At 39.0% G+C, this 26,555-nt stretch overlaps 3 protein-coding genes across 3 annotated transcripts; all 3 read left to right on the top strand.

The window, feature by feature from the left end:
- The first annotated feature begins 273 nt into the window (after positions 1-273).
- Positions 274-720, top strand: LOC143633470 (uncharacterized). Its single transcript, XM_077101777.1, has one exon. The coding sequence runs from the start codon at positions 274-276 to the stop codon at positions 718-720; it is 447 nt and encodes a 148-aa protein (XP_076957892.1).
- A 5,821-nt stretch (positions 721-6,541) lies between these two features.
- LOC143633451 (importin subunit alpha-2-like) lies at positions 6,542-11,717 on the top strand. The gene is made up of 10 exons (XM_077101760.1): positions 6,542-6,794; positions 7,630-7,726; positions 7,837-7,928; positions 8,477-8,608; positions 8,698-8,883; positions 10,182-10,345; positions 10,435-10,513; positions 10,590-10,718; positions 10,800-10,927; positions 11,014-11,717. Exons 1-10 carry the CDS (start codon positions 6,579-6,581, stop codon positions 11,381-11,383), a joined length of 1,593 nt encoding a protein of 530 aa, XP_076957875.1. The 5' UTR covers positions 6,542-6,578; the 3' UTR covers positions 11,384-11,717.
- Positions 11,718-15,895: 4,178 nt separating this feature from the next.
- LOC143633427 (uncharacterized) lies at positions 15,896-19,108 on the top strand. The gene is made up of 3 exons (XM_077101744.1): positions 15,896-16,226; positions 17,783-18,148; positions 18,550-19,108. Exons 1-3 carry the CDS (start codon positions 15,986-15,988, stop codon positions 18,906-18,908), a joined length of 966 nt encoding a protein of 321 aa, XP_076957859.1. The 5' UTR covers positions 15,896-15,985; the 3' UTR covers positions 18,909-19,108.
- The last annotated feature ends 7,447 nt before the right edge of the window (positions 19,109-26,555 follow it).

Raw genomic sequence — 26,555 nt, 5'->3', positions numbered from 1 at the left:
TTCTCCGGAATGATCGGAGGTATCGATTGCATGCATTGAAAGTGGAAAAATTGTCCCTCGGCCTGGAAAGGTATGTACTCTGGCCATATTCGTGAACCTACTATTATTTTAGAGGCGGTTGCTTCATATGATCTCTGGATATGACATGCATTTTTTGGTATGCTCGGTTCACATAACGACATTAATGTGTTAGAGAGGTCATTTATTTTCTCGGAACTTGAGCAAGGACGTGCTCCTCCAGTCAATTACACAGTCAACAGTCACGATTATACAATGGGATATTACTTTGCGGATGGTATTTATCCTAAGTGGCGCACTTTTGTGAAGACGATTCCATCACCAAGAGGGAATAAGAATAAATATTTTGCAAAAGCACAAGAATCGGAAAGAAAGGATGTCGAGCGAGCATTTGGTGTACTTCAACAAAGATTTGCAATAATTCGAGGACCATCCCAGATGTTCAAAGTGAGTGAACTAACAACTATAATGAAAGCGTGTGTCATTTTACATAATATGATCATTGAAGATGAGCGTGATGATGGTGATAATCTTAACTTCGAGTATGATCAACTTGATGATCTCCCCGAATTGTCGCGCGATCACACAACTGAGTTTATGGACTTCATCGAGTGTCATCTTCATATTAGAGATAGATCAACACATCATCAACTTCAAGAAGATCTAATTGAACATCAATGGCTACTCTATTCTCAAGAATAAACGAGGTATTTTATGACTATGTTTTGGCTTTTGGCAAGTAAGTAGCTAGTTAGAGTATTGATAATACATGTAATGCATCAGATTGTAATTTGGATTTTGTTGGCAGTAGTGTTTTATTGGTAATACTTGTAATGCATTTGACGTGCCCCGTTGCAACGCATGAGTAATAATAATACTAGATTAAAATGAAAATTATAATAAGACAAAATAGTTAGTAGTTAAGATATAAATGGAAGAAAGAGAAAGAAATAATAAAAAAAAGAATATAAAGATAGAAATGGAGAATGGGTTGGAGAAGGTTTTTAAAAAATGGTGTATAAATTTAAGAAATTGTAGTTTTTGGTTAAATTTTAAAGATGAGGATGAAGAACCTATTGAGAATACTCTTAGATCATTGATATGTTGACTTGAAAATGTTGTGTAACAAATTTATAGGTGATATTATGGCATCTCCAATGATGAGTTTTTGTCAGGTTTTGAATCCTAAGTGGAAGAGAGAGAGTGTGTGAAAGAAGTTTGAAATTTCAATACACTTGTTAGGCCATATGTAATGGGCGAGACTTTGGGCGAAATGTGGGCGACTAGGGGCGCAAACACCGCCCCCCAAGCGATTTTTGGGCAATAAGGGGCAGGGCGGGGTTCTTTTATCGCCTGCAGTGTTTGAGAAATATTATTATTAAATTCATTTGACCGTTGCAAATATAAAAAAAATAATTAATTAAAACATTATATATATATATGTATATAAACACACCTTCTTCTCCATTTTATATCCATTTCATACCCAAATTCTTCAAAAAATCTAACAAAATGAATCCTACAAACAACCCGAACCAACCGACACTCGTGGAACTCGCCGCTACCATGAAAGAAATCATCAAAAAACACAAAAAGTGTGTCGAGGAACTCAACGATACCTTGAGAGAAACCGACAAACAACACGAAAAGATTGCCCAAATGTTGGAATTGCGGGAAATGAGTGAAGAATACAAATCCCTCAAAGATGCCGGGTTACACGAAGAGGTCGCATTATTGCAACGATGACGAATGGAAAATATGCGCGAATATTATGGATATTAGTATTTTATTTAGTTATGTTTTTTAATATTTTTAGTTATGTATTTTTTTTTTAATTTTAATGCATTATTAGTTATGTTTTTTAAGTTTTTTGTATTTCTTTTTAATTTTAATGCATTTTTATCTAATTATTTAAATAAACTGGTTTTTATTCGTTTAGTTTAGTTATAAAAAGAAAATAATGAAAAAAGAAACTGTGGGCCCAACTTGTAGCCCTTACACCATTATACCTCAAAAACAAATTTCCACTCCATGCTGACTGGGCGTCACGTGTCACAATTCGCCCACAATTGTAGCCCCTCCACTACACATAACCTTAGAGTCTATGTGAGAGGGTGAAGGAGAGAGAATGAGAGTAGGTGATTCTATGTAGTATGTATTTCAAAGCTCTCCAAACATTGGAGATGCTCTTAGTTTTCACTCGGTGTGATATTGGTTTGATGGCAAGTAGATCGATATGGTTCACAAATACGACATGTATAGTAGTAAATTTCCTGATGACTGATAGGAACGAATACAAAGTAGTTACCGAATGAAGGAAACCTATGTGTATACTTATACTCTAGGTAGTCTTAACATGTTTATATTATCATTTTATATTTCTTACCAAAAGAGTTAAAAGCTGTTATACCTTAAATGTACCAACGCCCGAATTAATGTTGACTAGTTACATGTAAGACATAAAATGACAATCATATATATTAAAGAATCTAATATAAAATATGAGATTTGGTCCCCGCTTCACGGTAGAAAACCCATGCGTTGCGGAGGTTGCTAATCACTATAGCAAACAATATTAAATTTTGTAAGGCTCTATTTGGATAACCTATACAGCAGTACCTAATTCGAAAAAAAAGACACTTATACTGAAATGTAGTTAATTATACAAAAATAAATAAATAAATAAGAAACTTGAAGGGAGTATACGTATATGCTTCAAAGAGTTGTAGATTGCCACGTCAAGTTCATTTATAAAAAATATAATCGAGCGTTGATAGAAATAAAGGTGTCGACGTGTAGCAAGGTATCAATCATATGGTCAAAAGGGCATTCGCTTGCTATAGCAAACGAAAGGGAAACCCGAAAATTGAGGTGGACCAACGTGGTGGCATCGGTTAGTAAAATCCGAGCGTTGTCGGTCTCGGGTGTTGAAATGGTGACTCTACGCGAATTCAGTTGGATTTTGCTACGTTCGTTATGATACCAGAATTAAAACACAAAACAAGTTGGTAAAACCCAAGCGTCGTTAGTCTCCGGGCGTTGAGACGGTGAATCTACGCGAAATGAGTCAGTTTCCATTAGTTTCGTTATGAAACTAAAACTAAAACAGGAAACGAAATTAGTGTAACACAATATAGTACCGCCACGTGATCCAATGAGAGCTTTGCGGCTCCAGGCTTATTGAGTCAATAATATTGTTCAAAACTAAACATAAAACATTTGAAACAAAAACATCAATAACTGAATAAGTCTTATTAAATTCTTAATCATTCACTAGATGGCTTAATTAGTTAATTCTTTCCAAATCGTGGGCTAGTTAGGGTGTATGTAGTGGGCGGCAATTTGGGTTTGGGGGCAAGAACACCACGCCGGTGGGCGACGAGAAGTTGTCGCCGGATGGAGAGATGATGACGATGATGTGGGATTAGTGATTGGATGGTGGGGCGATTTGTTGGCGAGAACACCATCCCCTAGGCTACATGTCGCCCATTTTTGTCATGTGTCAAAAACGCCCCATTTTGTAGCCACTCCACTACACACAACCTTAGCGTAACAAATATATAGCACTTGATGTATCATACCAAAATATCAAGAGAACGATAAATACAACTCGCGACAATAATATACGTAGGTTTCGTAGGTCATAATGTACCTAAAATGTGTAATGTGGTGTATACACACATGAACATCCATTGGAACAAAACAAATAACTACTATAGACCGAACCATCCTTTTAGCAAAAAAAAATGGAATGACTAAATGTTATACCAAGCAAGCAATAACATGGGAAACCTCTTAGTTTGGTCACGCAAGCACAATGTTTATGTTTGGATATCACAAACAAATCATACGTTAAGTGATGTTATAGGGAGACATGTATAAAGACATTTAACGTCTAGTAAACGTCTAAACAAATCAATCGCATGTGTTGATCATGCAAAACAAATCACAAAGGACAAGTAACTATCATACAATGCGATTAATTAATATTGTATACATAACAAAGTAAATGCCCAAATCCACATTGTACAATATTAATATCGGATAATGGATACGAACGAACATAAATCAAAAATAAAACACGTAGAAAAGGGATAACAATACCCACTTATACTAGCTCATTCTTTTGAGACTATGTGTAGTGGATGGAGCTTTTATGTAGGCGTTTTGTGTCATGTGTCACCACATCACCGTAAGACTTTTTTTCTTTTTTGCTAAAGGGTTTTCGGGCAACTGGATCGCAATTTCAAAAACCGACTTCCACTAAATACAATCTTGACTTTGAGTGCTTTATCAAGGTTGTTATGGTGGGCAGAAAATCAGATTCTGGGTCAATGTGTGGTTGGGTTATGCGCTTAAAAAAACAAAACATGTTCCCGTTATAATTTCCATTGTTATATATAAGGATTGTAAGGCGTTAGATTGTTTCATAAACGTCAGGGGTGGTATCATTTGGGACTGATATTGGGCAAGGCTTACAACTTTGAGGAAAGCAATCAGCAAGCTTGCCAAACACTACTTAGGGGTTGTTTGGCAATTAATTGATGATACAATGAAATGTCGAACTGATTGAGAGGTAACATCTGAATTATTTAGAATGTTTTTAAAACTTAACCATTAAAAGGCTCAATGAGCCATTAAAAGGTGTAACCAAAGTACCAAACACATCGCCTCTGACCGATTCAGAGATAACCCTTAGCTTTGTTAATATTACAAATTTACTTAACTATTGGATGTGGACTACTGATCCGAGTGGTCTATTCACGTTAAATCTGCATGGAAACTGCTTGAAAAGCAGTCCGCGACAATTAGAATCACGAGTGGATAAACTGGGTCTCAAGGAAGGTGAACGTGTTCAGATTAGATACAAGCTCAGTACCAGTATAAAAAATGTTCGGTTTGGTACCGCCACCGAAGATAAAATTCGGGAAATACCGATACTAAACCGTTTGCACATCTCTGATCCAGATGGAAAAACCCAACTCGGCTTAATCTCCACACGTACCACATCATCAAGAAGGGACGTTGACATGAGAGTGGTAAACTAGCAAGCACCTGTTAATTTCTGAAATAACAAAGGTTTTTTTTTAATGGAAAATTGGTTTTAAATACACCAAACTATGACATATTGGTAAATAACATGCCCAACTTTGCATTTGGCTAGTGGCGGTTACAACTAAAGGAGTATTTGCTTTTAACATTCCGCAACTAACGGATGACTAACTCCGTTAGTGTGTTCCTTACATGGCACACCTAGTTGTCAAAAATGATATATGTGGCAGCTTATGTGGAAAACAAACCTTCATCATACCATACCCCTAGCCCCACCATCCCCACCGCCACCAACTAGAAACTACCACCAACACCATCACCTTCTTCTACCTCTTTTGTGCCACCACACACACCACCAACCTCTCACTAACCATAACTTCTTACCCTACCAACATCTCCTTTATTCTTCATGCATCATAGTAACACCATCCTCTGATTTAGCGAATTCAAAGTTCAAGATTTGGGAGTTTAATGTTTCCGACGTATCTCCACTATCGTTTTCCCCGTTAAGTGGTTGCTTTCACAAGTTATTAACGGAACAAATTCTCTCAATTCCGAGCTCGTCGGAACATCAATCCCCTGCTCCGTTGACATGCAACTCACAGAAACCCGAAAATCGTTTTTCCGATCTCTATTAGAGTTTGTTCAAAATCCCAGATCTGTTCTAAACCTACCGGAGTTTTGCCCTAATCAGAAAGCCTAACCATCTTCTCCTAAAACCGCCTATATTTGATACTAGGATTTTGAGATGGTGATTATGAAGGGATTTCAGATGGTAGAGAGATGTGGGTGCCTGCGGGGTTGTGGTGGTTCGTTAGTGAACATAGTGGCGGCGGATGTGGCCAGCGTTAGCAGAGTGGTGCTGGTCGGTGGGCAATTTTGTTGATTGAATCTGAAAAGTGGGTGGGTTAGTTCAAGATCTGGGTTGAATTTTTGAGATAATTGCCACGTAAGCTGCCACATATATATTTTTTGACAACTAGGCGTGCCACATAAGCAACATACTAACGGCCGTTAGTCATCCGTTAGTCGCGGACCGTTAAAAACCAATACCCCTATAGTTGGGATTGTCACCAGCCAAGTGCAAAGTTGAGCCTGTTATTTGCTAATAGATCATAGTTAGGAGTATTTAAAACCAATTTTTCTTTTTTAATGGACTCATCACGAACCTGTATAAAAGATTAAAATCGTGTACATACATACAAGATTCTAGGTATAAATTACAAAGACAGTTTAAAGTTTAAACCACAAGTCCACAACTACCGTGAAACTTTACACTAGTAATCCAAATCTCTCTCAATAATTAAACCAAACCGATCTCTCTCTCTCTAAATTCTCTCCTAAGGTATATATCTAGTCTAGTGTATGTATGTATTTATGTATATACATACATACACAATTACACTTGAGTTCTGTATTAGTATTAATTTAATTCCTTTTTGCATACGAATCTATTTATCTAGGGTTTCATTTTGAAGTTTGGTATCAATTAATCAGATCAGATCATCATGTCGTTGAGGCCGAACGCGAGGACGGAGGTCCGGCGTAACCGTTACAAGGTGGCGGTGGATGCGGACGAAGGACGGCGCCGGCGAGAAGATAATATGGTGGAGATCCGTAAGAATAAGAGAGAGGAGAACTTGCTTAAGAAGCGTCAAGTGCTTCCGGCTGCTCAACCGCTGGTTACCGGTGCTCCGGTCACATCCTCCACCATCGAGAAGAAGGTATACTTACTTACTATCCGGTTCGATTTCGTAACAGTTGTATCGGATGCGTGTAACTAGACTTATATAGTTATATATACCTTGTATTGGTAATTGATTTGACTTAGTTTTAGATTTAGATTACAAATGAATCAGTGTGATGAGATTGACCGAGTGAGTGTTTGCTAGGTTAGAAAAAGTTTGTGAGTTGTGTATGCATCAATTAGGTTAGGGATTTGAAAGTTTTATTGCAAGTATATATAAACAGATGATGATACATACTAAAGTTCCTGTTAGTTTGATGGATTTCATATGCGCTTGCTGTTTTGTAACGTCATCATTGTACGGCAATATTAAGATTGTTACATTATAGTTATGTAAGTTCTTGATATGAATGCGTGTGGTATTAAGTTTTTATGAAGTTTCTAGTTGTAGCTTCCAGGTTGTTGCAGGTTCATGAATCATAACTAGTTTGAGATGATTGAATAAGCCATGGTAATGAGTTTGGAAGTTGTGAAGAGTTTCTGTACACCCTTTCACCTGTCTTAAAGTGTTTACACGCATTTACATTTGTTTGTTTATTGTATTTTTGTTTTATAACCTTTTTGTTAGCTAGGTTTCAGTGTTGAAACTTTTTGTGCTGGTGCATGTACGTTCTAAACTTCTAATACCATTTAAAAAAAGTTCTTTAACTAGTTCATACTGTAGTTGTGCGTGTGTGAAGTTTTTATATGAGGTTAAAGGTGTTAAAAAATGAGGATTTGTTCACTGTTAAATCTAATGGTTATATAGACACACTTTTTTAGTCTTGTTATCATTGAACTTGTTAAAACCTTAAAATGATGATAAATTGCAGTTAGAGAGCCTTCCTTCTATGGTTGCTGGAGTCTACTCAAATGATAACAATATGCAACTGGAAGCAACTACTCAGTTTCGCAAATTGCTCTCAGTAGGTATGTATAATTGTGCGTTTGTATATTTGAATCATATTCGGTTGCAAGTACTGTATTACTGTACTACCTGTTGACCTTACATGTACAACTTACTAAACGTTATTTCACAGAACGGAGCCCACCAATTGAGGAAGTTATACAAGCTGGTGTGGTACCCCGCTTCGTTGAGTTCTTGATGCGAGAGGATTTCCCACAGCTCCAGGTCAGCATTTTACTGTACCCCACTGGCTTCAATGCTACATGTGTGCTGTTTAGGCTGTAAACGAACCAAACATTCAGTGAATTGTTCGACGTGAAGTTCATTTACATTCATTTGTTTTAATAAATGAATGGCATGAACAAGAAGTTAGTGTGTTGAAGTATTTTCAAAAAATTATGTCAAGTACTCAGCTTTATATTTATTTTGGGTGATTATGTCGAGTGCAGTGATTAGACCACTCCCTTAAGAATGTTGATTTTTAGTTTTCAAATTACTTTATGTTAGTTTGTTGTTGTTTATGTTTGCTTGTTTGTGTGTGTTTATGAACTTAACAAACGGACATAAACGAACACGAACAAAATCATATACGCGACGAACACACAAAATACAAACTTTCGTTCGGTTTTGTGTATGCGAACTGTTCATTTGTGATTTGTCTGATAAAAGCTTAACAAACGAACATGAACAATGCCTGGTTCCTTTGTTTACAGCCCTAGTATTGTTATTTGTATTTGTTCACTTTATATAATGTTAATTGCTAAAATCGACAGTTTGAAGCTGCGTGGGCACTTACAAACATTGCTTCCGGAACCTCTGAGAACACAAAGGTTGTAATCGATCACGGGGCGGTTCCAATCTTTGTCAAGCTTCTTGCTTCTCCAAGTGATGATGTTCGTGAGCAGGTAATACATGGATGATAATATGATATTGCTTTACACGATTGAAACTTTTGTTTTATACGTGTGTGTGAGACCATGTTTGGTTGTTGCAGGCTGTTTGGGCATTGGGAAATGTGGCTGGCGACTCACCGAGGTGTCGGGATCTTGTTCTTGGTCATGGTGCTTTGCTTCCATTGCTGGCTCAGTTAAATGAGCATGCCAAACTTTCCATGCTGAGAAACGCCACCTGGACGCTTTCAAATTTCTGTCGCGGGAAACCACAACCTCCTTTTGAAGAGGTTGTTTCCTAGTTGTTTTATATTTGATATAGTAATCTAGAGGTAGCTACTGGCTAAATGGGCGGGGCTGGGTAGGCTTGTAAACGAACCAAACGAATGAACACAAACTCGGCATGTTTGTGTTCGTTCAACTTGAACTGAACAAAAACTGAACACAAACAACTGAACGAACGGGGCTTTCTTATTTGTGCCTGTTCCTTAAGATAATGAATGTGTTCATGTTTATGTTTGTTTGTTTGTTAACAGTATAAATGAATGGTTCACGAACATAAAAACTTAACAACTGAACATAACTGAACATGGATGAACAAAAATAAATGAATATAACTGTGCGAACACCAATTAGAAGTAAACTTGTACATCAATCTGTTTGGCCTAAAACATTAATTAAATTAGACTAAACTGTAACGAGTGACATTCCAAGTTTATAAAACTAGACTAACATTTTAATGATCTAATAAATTTGAGTGAATATATAAATGAACAAACTTAAACAAGCGTAAAGCCGTAAACTAACGAACATAAACGCGTTTTAACGAACAAACGTAAAGAATGTTCACGAACATAAATGAATTAACGAGACGTGTTCATTTCGTTTTTTTAACTAAATGAACAAAAAGTTTGTCCATGTCGTTCGTTCATTAATAAAGGAACTTTCCAACTGTTTGGTTCTTTTAAAAGCCTAGGGCTGGATATTTGGTCAAATATGTTTAGGTTAAAGAAGTGTTGAATTGGATTGACTTTTGAGTGTGTCTTGTCTATTTTTCAGATTTTAAATTAACAGTTAACACATTAAATATGATTATAAAAGTATTATTACATTAATAATATATTTGAATTTTTAAATAAAACGATCTAGGAGGTTGTATGCGCTACACGCACGTTTCACATGAAACTTTCAACTAGGTTAAGCTGTTATTTTTTAGCAAATTTTTAACTAGACCTCGAAGTCAGATGCATTTGCAAATAAACAGGTCGAAATAGCTGCCCCTACAATTATTGTATTAACTGATACTCCCTCCGTCCCATTATAAGTGTCATAGTTTGACTTTTCAAGTCTTTCTTATGCAACCTTGACCGTAAATATTTTTGTTCCTGTCATATAATACTTGATGAAAATTATATCAATGTAAAATACATTTAAAACCCAATCCATTCATATATTTTACGTCAAGTATTATATAACACAAACCAAAATATTGTCGGTCAAAGTTAAACAAGAAAGACTTGAAAAATCAAACTAAGACACTTATAATGGGACGGAGGGAGTATAATAATATGAATCTTTTGATTTGCAGACAAGACCAGCGCTACCTGCACTTGAGCGACTTGTACATTCAAATGATGAAGAGGTGTTGACTGATGCATGTTGGGCTCTTTCCTATCTATCTGATGGTACTAATGACAAGATTCAAGCTGTTATTGAGGCTGGTGTCTGCAGACGTCTTGTTGAGCTCCTTATGTGAGTTGTTTTTCATGTTGATCATTATTGTTGCTAAATACTTGCAGTCTTGATTGTTAAAAGTTTTAACTGTTTATATAATATTCCAGGCACCCGTCTCCTTCAGTACTCATTCCTGCACTTCGAACTGTTGGTAATATTGTGACTGGCGATGATCTCCAAACTCAGGTATTAACTTGCGTTATAAACATTTACAAATTGCACAACACACACACATATGTGGATACTGATGGTTTTTATACAGTGTATAATTGAGCATGGTGCTCTCCCTTGTCTGCTGAGCTTGTTGACCAATAACCACAAAAAGAGTATCAAGAAAGAAGCCTGCTGGACAATCTCAAACATCACAGCTGGAAACAAAGAGCAAATCCAGGTGACCATGAGTCTTTTCATGCATTTGACCATTTTTATCACAAGTAAAATCATTTTTAACGATTTAACGTTTTTTTTTCAGTCGGTAATCGAAGCTGGGTTAATGGGTCCCCTGGTTAACCTCCTCGAAACTGCTGAATTTGATATAAAGAAAGAAGCCACATGGGCGATATCAAACGCCACTTCTGGTGGCACTAATGAACAGATCAAGTATTTTATTTTAAACATTCTATAAATAATAATTACTGTTTATGACTTACCATTAATCATTAATAATGGCAATCTATGATTTGTAGGTACTTGGTGAACCAGGGTTGCATCAAACCACTGTGTGATTTACTCGTGTGTCCGGATCCGAGAATTGTGACGGTGAGTTTAGAGGGGCTCGAGAACATATTAAAGGTCGGTGAAGCTGAGAAAAACTTGGGTAACACGGGAGAGGTTAATTATTATGCTCAGTTGATAGACGATGCAGAAGGGTTAGAAAAGATTGAGAATTTACAGTCTCATGATAATAATGAAATTTATGAAAAAGCAGTTAAGATTCTTGAGACATATTGGTTGGAAGAAGAAGAGGAGCCCGTGGTTGATGGTTCACAGCCTGGGTTCAACTTTGGCAGTCCAAGTGTTCAAGTGCCACCTGGCGGGTTCAATTTTAATGGCTGAAGGTATGCTGGGCTGGGTCAAAGTTAAGTCTGGTCGGGTCGGGTCAAGGTCAGGTGTAGTCGGGTCAAGGTTATATTAAGGGCGGTCCAGGTACAGTATGCTGGGTTGGGTCAAAGTTAAGTCTGGTCGGGTCGGGTCAAGGTCGGGTGTAGTCGGGTCAAGGTTATATTAAGGGCGGTCCAGGTACAATAAGGGGCCAGGTTTGGGGCGGTGGGGCTGTTGTTTGGTTTTGTTTACCTCGAATCGTTGAATGTTTTGGAACAATGCTCGAGGCGGATATGTATTTTGTTTTGGTGTTAAGGGGGTGAGTGTATATTTATATGATGTTTAAAGAGTATATTTCATATTTGTAATGTCTAATTTTTATGGTTTTCCTCATCTGCAATGGGATGATGTTATTGTTTTGTTTATGTACCGTCTTGGTTTTTAACTTATATTATGTGGTAATGCATTTATCTGAATTTATTTAGAATGTCATGTTGTTGGGTTAAGAAAATATGCGTATGAAGCTTTGGGCTTTATTTTAGGTTATTAATAGTTAAATGAGGGTTCTTAAATTTTGTGTTCAATTTTATTTTGTAGAGGCTTTGTTTCAAATATAATTGTGATTAGGTGTTTTTTAACTGTATGAACTTGAGTTTAAATATTGAAATTGTCAAAGTAGCTCGCTTAAATTTGGCTTGGTTTGTAAACAATCCGAGCTGACTAGGCTAGCTTTGCAGTTGAGCCGAGCTTGAATGGCTGGCTCGTTTATTAGCCAACTTGTTAGCCTTGCTTAAATTAACCCAAAATTTTAATATTTTATAGCGTGAATAAAAGAAATTTAAGTATTTTAAGCGTAACACCTTAACATGTTTTGGGTGAACTTCGGGTGAAGACCTTTTTGAAGTTCAAGCAATCCAACCAAGTCAAACAGGAGCATAAACCGAGTTGAGCTTGAGCTCAGGTTCTTTCTTCAATTTCAGCTCTCAGTTTATATTCGAGCTTGAGTTTGGCCCGACTTGGTTTAGAACTGCATAATTATAATGCATTTATACAGTTGATAGTTATATAGTTGTGTAAGTGATAACACATTTAGTTAAATCAAACTATACAAATACATTATGTACTGAATCTATCTATCTGGGCATACACTAGATAAACACAGTCATAAAACAATTCATTAAATTTCTTTATAAATAAATAGAATAGTTGAATTAAGATATATTATTTGTTGTATGTTATAATAGTCAAAACTAATTTTGATGTCTGCACCTTAAAGCAGACAAAATTTTAAATCGAAAATGGAGTAAGTTTAAACCATGGTGTTATTTTCATATAATCTTTTCTCCTATCGAAAATATAAACTCACATGAAATATTTTGTTATATGACTACATGTAATGTTAACAAAAGGACCAAGCATCTATTCCAAATTAACAAATTGTAACCACATGAGTCGTAATCATGGATGACACGCTATATCTTTAATAGAATAGAGACAAAGTGCCAATCACAAATTTCAAGTTGACAAACCACACCCATTTGATACTATATGATTGTATATATGAACTATATAAATACAGTTTTTAAAATTGTAAGTTAATAAATATTCATAGGACGCTCACATGCTATAACACGTCCATATGAAGAGTGCACTAACCAAATACATGGATTACTGTGTAATGGGTTAGGTAATGAAGTTTACAAGTTTATAGACTAGACTCACAAGTCACAACTATCGTGTTAAGAACGCATTAGGTATTAGTTTCGTATGAGAACTCAAGAATAACTTAAATCATCACAAATCAACACAAGTTCACAAATTCACAACTACCACATAGATGATAACACCCCTAACCTAATAATGTAGCTATGTTTTGACTAATAACCACCAACATTAACTACACCACTTGCTTGATATAATAGCAACATGTCCCACATGTCTCTATTATCCTTCAATAAGTATTAATACATTCATTTTGAAAAATTATTTTATTTAGCTTATCATTTAAGTCAATAACATCTCAAGATATCACTTTGACTGAAAGTGTTGTAACACCCCGACCAAAGGCGGCGGAACATGCCGGGGTGCAACTTGACTGGACAAATACACAAGACACTATTAAAGTGATAATATTTAATCAACTCATTAATTTCATTCAAACATCAAAGTGACACATATTGTTCATACAAATAAACACCAAAATATAAAAGATAGATATTGTTCATTCTTCTAATAACCTAGCGGTATCAAATAGAATGACGTCTTCGCACTCCAACTCAAGAAATAATCAAACCTGTAACAATGCATAAAATAACATTTGTCAACACGTATGTTGGTGAGCAATTTCATAGTTTTGAGTATATATAATATGAGCGAAATCTACAAACGTATATGAGACTATAAATAAAAGCAACAATCGTGGCATATAAAACATATGTAAATGAGGATTCTTTCTACTCGGTAACAACCGACGTACTCGGATAATGAGGCCCTATTCTACTAGCACAAGGCTAAGTAGTTAGGGGAGCGTATGATCATACTTAATGAGGCTCAACAACATAAAAATAAACACTCGCGCAAGTAAAGCATATGAGACATATAACACACAATAGAGCAAGTATTCTAGCATCATACACCCTAAAGTTTGTGGTTTGAGAAATGAGTATAATATAAATCATTTTTGGTGAATAAGTATGCATGTTACCCCCAAAAGATAAAAGTGAAAACGGGGGATGAAATGTACTCACGTTAACTAAATAACTTGAAAGATTGATTCGTGAATAATCGGAGATCGGGTTTAGCGAGCAAGACCTAGATTAAATGGGTCTTAAGTTAGTAAGTAGTCTTGGAAGGGTTTAAAGTAAAGTATGACAAGTAAAGTAAATAAATGAAGTTTATGGTTTAAAAATGTAAATATTTGGGAAATTAAAGATATGTTCTAAAATGTAAGTTTACTCGAAACCGGGTCTTGGTATTTCATTCATAATTATTACTCAACCTATGTTAAGTAACTTATGTGGGTTATAATGCACTAATGCAAGACCCTTTGGGTATATGAACACCAAAACAAGGTTTTAATCGAGTGTTCGGATTTGTTAACTTGGGTCTAGATAATTAACTAAACTCAAAAGTTAACTTTCCAAAATGTTTTGAGATAACTCAATAAAATCGAAAGACTTAACCAAGTATATAGTTCTATTATGAAGAACCTTAATGTCCGTTAAGTGAGTATTTGGTTTCACCGGTCCAAGCTTGTTATAAGATCAAGTTGGATACCGACACACCAAGTAAGTTGATAAAATACTTAAAATTAGTTTAAAATATATTCTTGAAGAAAAGATGAGTTTCGATGGCCAAAAACACACTTATGTGTCTTAGGCAAGTGAACTCGATTAGTTCAGTTTTGGTTCGGTCCTTGACTCGGAATGATACCGAGGATGGTTGCCACATACCCAAATACCATAGAACTATCAAAATGGTTTTAGAAGTTACAAGGTTCAAATCTTTCATAAGCATGTTTATTTAACTATTTTAAACAAAACTAGTAAACAAACTATTTTAAACAAAGGCTAGTAAACAAGAGTTCGGTCTCGGTTCGGTCTTGATTCGGGTCTAATCTCGGGATAAAACCGAGACTAGTGACTTCATACCCAAGACCATGAAACTCTTTAAACATGAATTAAAACTAAACTATTTTAACTATTTTAAACAAAACTAGTAAACAAAACTATTTAAAACAAAAGCTAGTAAACAAGAGTTCGGTCTTGGTTCGGTCTTGATTCGGGTCTAATCTCGGGATAAAACCGAGACTAGTGACTTCATACCCAAGACCATGAAACTCTTTAAACATGAATTAAAACTAAACTACTTACAATATAAACAAGACTAGTAAAGCATTAAAGGAAAATAGTATAATCAAGAACTACAAAGAGTTCTCCATGAAGCCTTGCCTTGTAGCATATCACCTCCCGAAGAAGATGAAAGCCGAAGGAAACAAGGGGTACATATTATATATATGTTGTACCACAAGATATGAATCAGTAAGTAACAAAACAAAACTTAAAGAAGGTTGTTGTTTGATAATTATGAACCTTGAAGGTTAGAGATATTGTTCTTAGTTTGAGAGAGAAAGAAGATGAATGAGCAAGAAGAAATGACGGGGATGGGGTTGTTTATATAGGGAAAGAGTCAAACTTGTTTTCCTTGTTTTATATCAATACTTGCATGTGTATTTTTTTTAAAAAAAAAGGTTTAAACAAGTCAAATAATACAAACTAGTAACAAATCCAAAAAATAAGAGATGATTATGAAACATAAAAATCCAATATTTTATATTAGTGAAAGATTTGGTTTACAAATCGGGTCGGGTTTTGATAAAAATACAAATACAAAAAAAGACCGAAAATGACGAATGTTACAAATGTCGTCCACTCAACTATCACTTCAAAAAGAAACCAAAACAGAATAATTGTAGCAGCAGCATCATAATCCATGGCTGAACCACATGAACATGAAGACTCATCATCATCACCACCTTTTCAATGGTGGAGATCACTCCCTGAAATTAAATCACCATCATCATCATCATCATCTTGCATAATTAAGGTGCTTAGAGAAATGGAACGCTTGTGTTTAATAAGTGAACATGGAGTTGATGATCTTAAACACAAGCTCATGATATACAAATCTGGTGATTTTTGGATTCCAGTTGGTGGGATAATTAAGGAAGATATGTGTATTCCTCCGGTAATTACTGTTTTACTGGTTGGGTTGTCTGGTGCAGGTAAAAGCTCCATTATTAATCTCATGTATAGTGTTCTTGGCAGATCTGGTCTCATTCCATTCTCTCAAACCTCAAGTATGTTTAATTTCTGTATTAGTTTCAAGTTGTTTTAAATTTTTATTTTTTTACAATTTTGTTTAAATTTTACATGTAGAGATATTTTTATGTCTAAATAATTGATCGAGTTTTTGTGAAAAAAATCAATTTAGTTGGCTTTATATGATTTTTGTGCTTTTAGTTATGACAAATAGCCGAATAGGGGTACAAACGAGCCGAGACCAAACTTGATTAAGGTCGAGCTCTAGTACTTGTTTTGACTTATAAGAGCTCAAGCTTGGCTTGTTTCGAGCTCTTAATAAAACTCCAGCTCAACTCCCATCGTTTTTTCAAGCTCGAACTTAGTTTAGTCTTGGCTGGTATGCTACAATTGATAAAAAAATTTTATCTCATATATAATAACATAATTATTTTTATATATTTCTTAGTCATAACTTGTATATGTACCATTTAGTTATTTTTGTCATCATTTTATACATAATAAATAGCGTAAATTCTCAAAATAGGCCAAATGAGGAGAGCGATTCCTAATTTAGGCCATAAATTAAGAGAAATCCATAATGGTCCATTGAAAACTCACGGAGCCGTGATATTTGAGTCCGTGCCATGAGTTTTTGCTAGCCACGTGTATGATGTCTGACCCCACATGTGAGATTTTAAATCAAATCTGTGGACCCGTGAGCTTTGATACCAAAACTGTTTCCTTGAAAACCATCTCCTCCGAGAGATTTGAAAAAAGTTTGAATCAACCTCATTTCACCATTGATTCACCACCATCTCCGATCGTCGTCGCAGTCACCATCTCTGGCCATCGGAATTTGGTTGAAACTTAATGGGATTTGCCAACAGAGATTGTAACTAGTAAATATTCAACTATTTGCTACTTTTAAATGATGTTAAGTAACTAGTAAATATTCAATTCAACTATTTGCTACTTTTGAATGATGTTAAGGTCTTTTTAATTTGAAGTGACCATCTCTATGTGAATAATTTAAAAGTAGAAAGACCTTAACATCATTTAAAAGTAGCAAATAGTTGAATATTTACTAGTTTACAATCTCTGTTGGCGAATCCCATTAAGTTTCAACCAAATTCCGGTGGCTGGAGATGGTGAATGCGACCACCGATAGTGTAGCCGACGGTGGCCAGAGATGGTGGTGAATCAATGGGGAATGAGGTTGATTCAAACTTTTTTCAAATCTCACGGAGATGGTTTTCAAAGAAACAGTTTTGGTATCAAAACTCACGGGTCATACGGATTTGGTTTGAAATCTCACGGGTGGGGCAGACATCATACACGTGGCATAATATTAGTGGCTAGCGAAAACTCACGGCACAGACTCAAATGTCACGGCCCAGTGAGTTTTCAATGGATTATTACAGGATTTCTCTCAATTCTTATCCTAAATTAAGAATCTCTCTCCTCATTTGGTCTATTTTGGGAATTTGCCCTAATAAATATTGTTGTAAAGATTAAATATATATTTTTTGCGTTAAAAAGTTATATAAATAACAGACTAGCAAGCTAGTTCAAGCTCGATAAATGATGCTCGTGTTTGAAATATTGGTTGCAGACGAATCATCGAATTATTCAACTATGATTCTTGAAGAACATAACGTGTTACGATCAACACGCAACGGGTTTTGTGTATATGATTCAAGGGGGTTGGATCATAACCGGATGGGGGAGTGTTTAAAGGAGGTGACACGGTGGATGAGTGACGGTGTCCGTCATAATCAGCCGTGTCGGTTTGGTGATGATGGTGGTGTTAATGTGAGGTTAAACTGTAGTCCCGATGGGTTTGTGAGGCGGAGAGTCAACTGTGTGGTGGTGGTGGCTGATTTGACCGATGTGTACAAGGCATTTTATGGTGGTGGTGATTTTAAGAAGGTAGAAGCCATTAAATCACTGTTTCATTGTGCTTCTATAAGAACATCAAGTAAGTAATATCAATTATTATTAGGTTTTTTTTATTGGGTTTTGGGTCGGGTCGGGTCGATTCCGGTTATGGTTCGAGGAAGAAACCCAAAACCCGGTTTGTACCCACGAGTCAGGTCAGGAACCGGTTATTTTGGCATCTCTACAAAGAGTCAAAGCCAGTTTATATGAATGTAACAATATATTATAGAATCTTAAAAAAAAAATAAGTACGACTCTTAAGTTATTAAAAGCTTGTAATTATTAAAAAAGGAAATGGATTTTAAGAGTAGATTTTAGGGTGTGTTCAATGTTAAAAGATATAAAAAAAACAAGAGAAGAATAAGGTAATTTTGTATTTTAGCTACAAATATATTATATGATTTATATCTAATTACTTTTTTGAATTTCATGTAATTTCAGATGTTGACCTTTTTTTGATCCTAACACATGGTGATATGTTACAACCAATGGAAAGGTTAAATTGCCGAATCAATATATGTAATTATCTGGGGATACCAGTAACAACAGGTGCATACGATATAGTATGTCTAACAGAGCAAGGTATATTAGCCGAGGAATCTGATCCAATCACATCCTTTGCATTAACCGAAGCCATATATCGGATTTTATTACAGTCGGATCGAACTCATCCTCCAAAAAGGAAATATAAAGATTGGATTACCGATTTTTTGTCACGAATCATGTGTTCACTTGCTTATTTCTTTGCGATGATTTCGCGTATCTTTCAAAGGTGGGGCGATAAGCATAAAATAGCCTAGTTGGTGACAACATTACCTTAAAAAACACGTTGATACACGCTTTGGTTTTATTATTTCTATATTTACTTATTTATATTTAGTATGTTGTTAGGTTTGCGTATTCATTAATCATTATAATCATGTATAAATCACGAAATCACGACAATTGTTCTTATATGTGTAACCTTCAAATGTTTGCATGTGTTAATTGGTTCAAATAAGATTACAACTTAACAGTTTTATGTTTTGATGGGAGAACCCAATATGTTAAGTCAATACTTATTATCATGTCTAAATGACATCTTATCTTATAGTGGTATATAATAAAGTTATAAATTTAAAAAAAGGGTCCTTTTTTTCCTACAGCCTTCTAAAAATGTTTTAACATAATATGATCATATATACAGAATTAAGATTTTAATAAAAGAATAGTAAGCTTACCCGTATAGGAGACGGGTGTGAGGGGTGCGATGGGATAACACGACGGTCTCCTTTGAAACCGTTGAAACAGGTCCTATTCACTTTTCAAGTTTCTTGACAAAAAAATTATATAGTTATTTTATTCACAAGCAGGCTGTTTTAATCCCAGTATTGAATTGTTGGAAGACTATTCTAATTCATCTAAATGTTTCAGTGATTAAATCAGGTATGCGTATGCGTTATGCAAGGAAATGTTATCGAAAACTATTGGCGATACATGTGACAGCAGAATCAGTTAATCAGTAGTAATGGCAAAGTGGGGAAGACCTGAAAGGCTGGCTGAAACACCACTAAAACTATTTCAATGACAAAACATTTTAAATGAAAAAGATTTAGGAAGTGTTATGCATTAAAAAGAAACTTTTAGAGACCTACCCACTTGACATTTTACAAACCACTCTATAGATGCATAAAAATAAAAATTAATACACTTCTTTCCCCTGTGTTTTATTATCAGTGGCAGATAACTGTGAAAACAACTTGACAAAAACTGACTTCCTGGCTGTTGAAAACAGGTAGATGCATTAAATAAGGTTTCCAACAATTCAAGGTAAAAAAAGAGCTTCCTTATGAATAAGAAACAACTTTTTTGGTTGGTTAATCTGTCCGCTTACATGTTGTATTAAAGCAACTGCAACATCAAAAATTACTACTAGATCATCCCTGCCTAAATCAAGCATGTCATATGTTCTCTTAAGAAGCAAAACACGATCCTCATATTTCAGACTCTTTTCATCCTTCCAAAATATAACTGAAGAGGTAGGTCCCAGCAGAGCCCAGTTGGACCCGCAAGACTCACCTCGAAGAGGGACGTCTGCGCAGTTGGACGCGCAAGACTCACCTTAAAGAGGGACGTCTGCGCAAAGACCAACTAGATCTGCAGGACCCACCACGCTCAGAGAGATGACGTCCTTACGCGCAGTACGCAAGCTGTTCCCGCAGGAAAAGCCTCCCAATGGTGAAGTAGCCCGCCTGTTCCCGCAGCTGCGGATACAAGCCATCAGGGAAGGCTACCCACACTAACAGCAAGGCTACACGCACAAGGCACTAACTCTCAAATAATTCAGTAATGTCACCTGAAGAAGGAATGAGCAAAGCCGGGAACACTCCCGCCCAAAGCCGGGAATACTCCCGCCCAAATGAGCCAGTCCGTACGCTAGTGGAGGATCTTTTGTACTGTACCTGACGAGGTATGGACAAAAGATCTGACCAAAGCAGCGACAGCTCACTGACAAACAGTACGAGGAGCACGCTCTAGTACTTAATGTCACTATCAGCCGCTGCCTACTCACCAACCCTCACTGTGGCACGTGCGTAGCCTGCAGTTGGTGGAACAGGAACAGTGCACAGCCGGTAGAAAAGGAATAGTACATAGCCGGCGGAAAAGGAACAGTACACAGCCGGCCTTGTCACTATTAGCCGCTGCCTACCCACCAACCAGCATGGCACGTGCGTAGCCCACTGTTGGTAGAACAGGAATACTATACAGCCGGCTGTACCTGCTTGGAAACCTACATTCGGCTATAAATACTCCTCCAACACCTTGGAACGGTATCTGATCATCACATCTTATATCTTCATATATTACCTGATATCTGCTCTAGTCATTCTCTTAATATACACTTATATTCAAGAGCAATCTAGTCTGATTCTCACGCCGGAGGGTGGTCACAAGGAGGTACCCCCCCCCCTTCTCAGTGACGAGCTCACGGTGTCTGTTTTGCAGGTCATCAGAAGAACCATCTTTGCCGGACTTAACCCTCGTGGGAAACATCTATTTAACCCCCAGATTATCCTTAATCTGCCCGGGGTCGATTAGTGTTTCTTCATTGGCGCCATCCGTGCATAAAAGCTAGAACTAATCCTTTTTCAGTTTTTTCAAACTTCTGGAAAGATGGTTAAGGTTACTCCGTTGCCACGGCCAACGAGTGACCAGGAAACCCCGGTAACCACAACCCCAGCTACTGGGGGGAACGCCGGCGAGTACACAGTATTTACGAACACTACCCCGGTTAACCAAGCCAGGGCAAGTGCAGTAAATTTTACGAACACTACCCCGGTTAACCGAGCCGGGGCAAGTGCAGTAAACAATCATCCCCTGGGATTCATTGATACCCAGGCGGAAAGACAACAGACGAGGCTCCCCCGCCAAACACTTGAACAAGTTAAAGCGTGGGCGGAAGCACGCCAGAAGGAATTCCAAGCTCAGTTGGACGAACGCTTACGTTCACTCCAACAGGCTGACGAATTCAGAAGCACTCAACAGCTCAACATGAGCAATGAGCGCGAGTACTGGGATGATGATCAGGAGGAATCCGACAGCGACGCAAACCCTCGCCATAGGGCAAAAGGGAAGCGTAAGGAAACGGACTTCCAGCCGAGAAGGAATTTTGGAGAAACCTTCAAACCAAAAAACGCGGGTGGAAACCCACGTGACTTCTCCAAAGCCTTTAGACCAACTGTTGCAAATGCGGGAACGTCCAAGTTTGCAAGGGACATTGCGGAAGTAATCGCCCCGAAGAGTGCCAAACAGATGCCCAACATTGGCACTTATGATGGTATATCCGACCCAGACGATCATTTGAACCGATTCATAGCGGGGGCAACCGTCAGCAACTGGACGGAACCCACGTGGTGTTATATGTTCCAAATGACGCTGGTTGGAGCGGCTAGAGCGTGGTTTGACCGTCTACCGGTCCACCACATCTACGATTGGGCAGACTTCCAACAGAAGTTCAGCCAACACTTTAGCCAACAAAGAAAGTATACCGAAGAGCAATGGACAATCCTCAACTGCATCCGAGAGGAAGATGAGTCTTTACTAGACTTCATCACGCGCTTCAACTCAACGAAGCTGAGTCTGGGTACCATAAGCGAGGATCTTGTTCGCGCAGCTTTCATCCAAGGCGCCGAATACCCAGAGCTTATCCGCACATTGACGGGTAAAGACGGCATGCCATCCACATGGGATGCCATCATGACAGCAGCTAAACGCTTCGCGGAAACGGAAAAGCAACTGGGCAGAGATCTTCCCCAGAGCACCAACCTCTACACACAGAGGACAAGAGAAAACAACGTTCTTACCGCCCGACAAAACAAAAAGAGGAAGCTTGGTATTTGGCAGTCAAGGGTAAACTTTGACACCTCGTCCGGCTTGCACTCTCGGTTAGGCGAAAGGGACAACATGCAGCCGTCGAACCGGAACTCTAGATGGACGCCACTCACCAAAAGCATCACCGAAATATTTGCCACCGAGAGTCTCCCATGGCCAAAGGCTCCAATAGTCCGACAGCGTCACAACGCCGATCAGAGCAAGTCCTGTGACTTCCACGGGACAAAAGGTCACACCACTGACGAATGCATATCCTTGAGAGACATCGTCGAGACATTCGTCAGAGATGGGGAACTCGCACACCTCGTGGCGTAAAGGATGCTGAGAAGGCCAACATGTGTAGAACCCCAGTTGGGGAAAACACGGATAAACCGCAGCTTCAATGTTGGAGACTACATACTGCGTAAACAACGAGATTCCGAACCAGGTGTATATCGGCTCGAAAGGCTCGATGACACCCCCATCCAAATAACATGGGAGTTCAATTACACAGGTTGCATGTAGATCAATTCCAAACTTGTAAAGAAAAGGCCCAGAGCCACTTCTAATGGAAATGATTCTCCTTATCACATTGACGCTGATGGTCTTACATTTACACTTATGAACTTTCCACACTGATATGCCGGTATTCACCGCATAAATAAGTGGGGAAGTAAGTCGTTGCGTGTGGACAGCGGCAAAACCCGCATAAACACAAAAAAACGGCAAAAATTTCTAACAGATGAGGACAACCTTCACGCAGGTCAGTTATAGGTGAAGTTTGGTCATCCCACTAAATGAAAGTGACGGTCCTACCCGCACAATCATGATAGAGGAAACTGAACATTAACCTATTGACAACCGCGCGTCGAAAGGTTTAACTTATTCAAAACACTGATATGCCGGTATTCACCGCATAAATAAGTGAAGTAACTCGTTGCGTGTGGACGGCGGCAAAACCCGCATAAACACAAAAAAACGGCAAACCTCCACGCGGGCCAGATATAGGTAAAGTTTAGCCATCCTACTAAGTGCAAGTGACGGTCTTACCCGCACAATCACGAAAGAGGAAGCAAAACTTCAACCTATTATCTACCACGTTCAAAGGTTAACTTATTCAAAACACTTAGAAAATTTCTAAGGAAAAGATGAGGAAAACCTCCACGCAGGCCAGATATAGGTAAAGTTTAGCCATCCTACTAAGTGCAAGTGACGGTCTTACCCGCACAATCACGAAAGAGGAAGCAAAATTTCAACCTATTATCTACCACGTTCAAAGGTTAACTTATTCAAAACACTTGGAAAATTGCTAAGTTAAACTAAAGTATGCACGAGCGAATCATATATTGTTTATGCGGCAAAACAAGTGCCAAATTAAGCTATAATATGCATGAGCAAGTCATATAACGTTTATAAAGCAAGTCATCTAGTGAAAGTGGCGGTCTTACCCGCACAAGCATTTATATTTCATAAAAATTTAAGTATTACAAAGAATGGTCGGGTATCTACCCGCCTACAGAAATATAAATCTATACAATATAAATCTATCCTAACAGTGGGAAGGGATCTAAAAGATCAAGCTTCAGGGCCACTCCCTCCAAACCCACTTGTACCCGCACCATCAGTTGGCTGTGGCGGTTCAAGGAAAGTCTTGAGAATGGTTAGCCCATCATCAGCAGCGGCAACTTCGTTCACCTTCTCCACCACCGGATGCGGGAAGGCGGCATACTGGTTCACTGCTTGGTCATATACAGCTTCAGTATCCACATCATATAAAGGGAAGTTGGAAGGCGGGATGCCCTTCTCAACGAACCCTAGACCAAGCAGGAAGCCAGCCTTTTCCCCATCCTCATGAGAAGCGTTGAGGGCTGCGCTCATGGCATCGTCATATGATGTCTCCGTGAAGACCCGATGCACAACCTACAAAACAAAAATACAAGTATCAAAACCTTTTCTAAGTACAAAGAAAAGCGTAAAGACGTTAATGAAGCTAAGCTTACCTGCGACAACGCTTCTCGTAGAAGCCATTCCTTGGTAACCAGAGCCTCCTGGAGGGCAGCTTGAGCTTGGTTACAGGCGCGTTCGGCTTCACTTTTGTTAAGGTTGGCAAGCAACACTTCCTTAGCAGCAGCCTCCTCAACGCCCTTTAGCTTACGCTCAGTATGGTCAAGCATACCCCTCAGGTCCAAGATCTCTTGAAGCTTCTTTGCGTCTTCCATGGCCAAGGCGTCCTGAGCCTGCTGGAGCCTCTCTAATTTGGCTTTGAGCTCCTCATTCTCGGTGCGTAGAGGCTCAGCAACAGCTTCAGCCCTGGTGGCCCTCTCAGATGCGTTCCGAGCGGTTTCCTTAGCCAACCGAAGCTGTTCGTTAACAGCTTGGGCAGCCTTGGAACGGGCCTCGAGACGGGCCTGAACTTCAACCTCAAGGGCCTTGAAGGCCTTCTCCTTCTCCGCAGCAACGGCGGAGAGCCTCCTGTTCTCCTCCCGGACAGCCCGCGCTTGAGATACTTCTTGGATACGAGCTGCTTTTAACTTGTCGTTTTCACGACAAAGCAGCTCGACGCGCGGCTGCATCCGGGCGAGGAGAATTCGAAGCTCGTTTGTCAGCCTACCCTCCTGGTAGCTTGAAATAGCTTCTCCCAGTGCACCACTGGGGGCCGCGTGACGCGCCCATTCGACGCAGTCCACAGGCGTCCGAAGGGTTGTTCCCCGGCGGATGTTCCACCGTGGAACAAACACCTCATTCGAATCCGATACTGCAAAAACAAAAAGCAGTTAGGAAAAGATGATAAAAAACAAAAATATATATATAAAAAGGCTAAAATAACCCTACGCACCTGTAGGGTCGACGACAGGCCTGTAGCCGCCAAACCCATCACCCGAACCTAACGGATATCCATCCAAGAGGTCAGGCAGATGGGAAGGAGGCAGAGATTGGCTAGACGCCCCAACCCCGGACATACCTGAAGGATCGGCCATAGTCGCCGGCGCCGGAGGAGGCATGGCGGAGGCCGCCGTGGTAGAGACCAACGGGGGTGAACTCACCGGAGGTGAACTCACAACCGCGGTCGTTGCTGCGGAAGAACCCGCAAGAGAAACCACCGCCGGCTCAGTGAAAGATTCCGTAAAAATGGCACTGACAGCCGGCGGTGACTATGTCACAGTTGGAACAGTTGCCTCAACCGAGTGAGCAACTGAACCAACAACTGAAGCAGGCGCAGCCGCCTGGGTCATCGCCTTAGGTAGGTTGACCAAACCTACCGTCATGGGTCCGGAGGTGCTTCTCCCCGCATCACTTTGGAATGCAGTTGCATCAACGCCTGCATGAAGACAAGATATTAAAAACAAATGGCGGAAAGGTATGCAGTTAAAGTAAAAGAAGTTTATACTTACGAGTCTTCTTGAGCTTGAAGGATCGGATAGGCGGGGACGAACCCGATGGAGCCGGCCTCTTCACGCCGGTCACCGTCGTTGTCCTGGGCTGCTCGGAGGTGACGGCTGTATCGACCTCCGGAACAGTGGTCTCAACACCATCAGGGTTCCCCGCCGCCTCCTCGCTTTCGGTCTCTGACTCAGACCGATTCACCGGATCGGCACTGGAGGCAACCTTCGCCTTGCCCTTCCCGCCTGCAGCCTTTTTCTTCCTCGCCAAGAAAAGACCATCTGCGGATTCCTCATCAGAAGATGACAAAATTAGAGGAATTCCCGCAGAGGTTTGAGCATTGAGAGGGCGAGGGTCAAAAAGTTCTTTACCAGGCCGCCTGGCGCTCAGGATCTCGTGGCCTGGCGGGTAGACCTCCACGAACCGATCCGCCGTTTGCTCAAGGATGGGCAACTCGTTCTCATATAGAGCACGAGTACCCATCCGAGCGGGACCATCACTCTCTCGCGGCTGCAGGAGAGACTGCAAGTCGTTTCCCTCTGAAAACAAAAAGAAAAAACGGTTAGAACAAAAACCTTAAATTAACGGATAATATGAAGCATACCGTAAGGGACAGAGTTCAAACCGTATTCGAGGACGATGGGAATCTGTGACGCCTCCTTCCACACCCGGCTCATCCCGAGCATCACCATCCCGGACTCCGCAAAGCGGTAAAC

The sequence above is a fragment of the Bidens hawaiensis genome, unplaced genomic scaffold (genome assembly GCF_021521415.1).
Source record: "Bidens hawaiensis isolate Kalapana, Puna unplaced genomic scaffold, B.hawaiensis_p1.1 tig00006734_1, whole genome shotgun sequence".
NCBI lineage: Eukaryota > Viridiplantae > Streptophyta > Magnoliopsida > Asterales > Asteraceae > Bidens > Bidens hawaiensis.
This window is presented reverse-complemented; position numbering and strand designations above follow the sequence as displayed.